The 1,745-nt window shown below is 57.4% G+C and overlaps 1 protein-coding gene across 1 annotated transcript; it reads right to left on the minus strand.

Moving 5' to 3' along the window:
• Positions 1 to 202: 202 nt before the first annotated feature.
• Positions 203 to 1,287, minus strand: LOC118650623 (actin-like protein 8). Its single transcript, XM_036298980.1, is given in 2 exon segments — positions 203 to 963; positions 966 to 1,287. Coding segments are annotated over 2 exon segments (1,083 nt in total).
• Between the last annotated feature and the right edge of the window lie 458 nt (positions 1,288 to 1,745).

Consider the following 1,745-nt stretch of genomic DNA (forward strand, 5'->3'; position numbering starts at 1 on the left):
AAACAAGATAAAACCCCAGAACTTTAAAACATCCCCCATGAGCTCAGAATTCCAATGCCAGCTAACCCCACCCGGGCCCAGTCCCTTTCACTGAAATTAATCCACCAGTGCCCATCTGATGAAAGCCGGGTCACCACCACCACCACCACCCCCCCCCACCCCCCCCCCCACCCCCCCCCCGCAAGCCAACAGGCCACAGCTCCTATTTCTCATCATACTCCTTCCTGGTCATCCACTCAGACTTGTAAGTAGACAGATGAGCCACAATAGACGCTCCCAGCCAGACGCTAAAGTTTCTCTTGCTATGACTCCACACGGAGGCATCCGTGCAGGAGGGATAATGCGGGGCCAACTCCAGGAACAGGCGCAGGGTGAAGCCCGGGTAGAGGGTGTTCCCCCCACAGGCGATCACGTGAGACATGAGCTGGGGCTGCAGGGCGGTGTCGCAGGCGTTGATGGGATCCAGCACAGCCTGGGAGATGCTGGGCCTCTCCTGGTCGAACACCTGCGGGCTGAAGAACATCTCGGGGGCCAGCCGCTGCATGGGGGTCAGCTCCACGGAGGTGCCGTCCGGGAGCACGTAGGTGTTACTATCATCGTAGCCACTGGGCAGGTTCTGGCGGTAGTCCAGCGCCTCCACCAGATTCTGCGGCACGTAGCATTTGGTCATCTTAATGGCATCAACTCTTTCCAGCTGAAACAGCTTGTTCACCTTGCTGTCTTCCTTGAAGAGGCTCTTGACGAGATAGTCGGAGAGATCCCGGCCGCTGAACTCCAGCATCTTCCCGGTGGGCCATATGGGACCGTCCAAGTGGAAAGGCTGGACTCGGGTCAGGCCGCAGCCGGAATCGACCACCATGCCCGTCAGGAAGCCCGTGGCGTACAGGGACATCTCCAGCTGGTCGGCCAGGAGGAGGGCCGGGACATCCAGTAACTCAAACATAATCTCCAGGGTCTTCTTTCAGGATCCTTCAGGGGAGACTCTGTGACCAATACGGGGGTGTCCTCGTGTATCAGCCTGTGCTTCTGCAGGACAAAGGACCAGATCTGCTCCACGCCCTCCCAGTTGAGGACACGGCCCCGCTGGATGGGGTAGCTAAAGGTGTCAGGGTGGAGAAGGTCAATGCCCAGACCCAAGCGCCGCCAGGCGGAGCTGGGGCCGGGGTTCTCCCTACAAGGCCTGTAGTCCACGATGATCGGCAAGACCAGCTGCGGCTCGTTCCAGCCGGAGAAGCCGGGCTTCATGTAGCCAGACCCGTGGTCGATGACGACGGTTTGCTGGGTCATGGCCGAGGAAGGGCTGGGAGGGCTCTTCTGACGGGTGTTTGGCAAAGGCAGGCCACCAGAAATCGGCCCTGGAGGATGCCACCAGAGCTGCTCATGGGTGTCTCACCAGGCACACCCCACTACAAAACTGCCTGCTAATGGGGTGCTGAGGGAGCCGCTGGGCGCTGCAGGAGCCTGTGAGCACATGGCAGCCAGGAAGTCCACTTACAGTTCTTAGTGGGTGTCAGACACGAGTCCTTATAATTGTAAACTCCAGGGAGTATTTATAAGTCCTCGGAGATGTCCCCTTGAAGTCCTTGTTATTTTTGTTCAAGTACAATTCACAATATTTCCCAAAGAAATTCCCTGCTTTTTCCAGCTCAACTAGAAGGAAGCGATGCAGGCAGAGCCAACTTGGAGTCACCACTTTGTAAGTCCCACATGGGTGGTCTAGCACCTCATATTTTTATGCTTTGCTA

This window comes from Myotis myotis, unplaced genomic scaffold (assembly GCF_014108235.1).
Source record: "Myotis myotis isolate mMyoMyo1 unplaced genomic scaffold, mMyoMyo1.p scaffold_m19_p_3, whole genome shotgun sequence".
Taxonomy (NCBI): Eukaryota; Metazoa; Chordata; class Mammalia; order Chiroptera; family Vespertilionidae; genus Myotis; species Myotis myotis.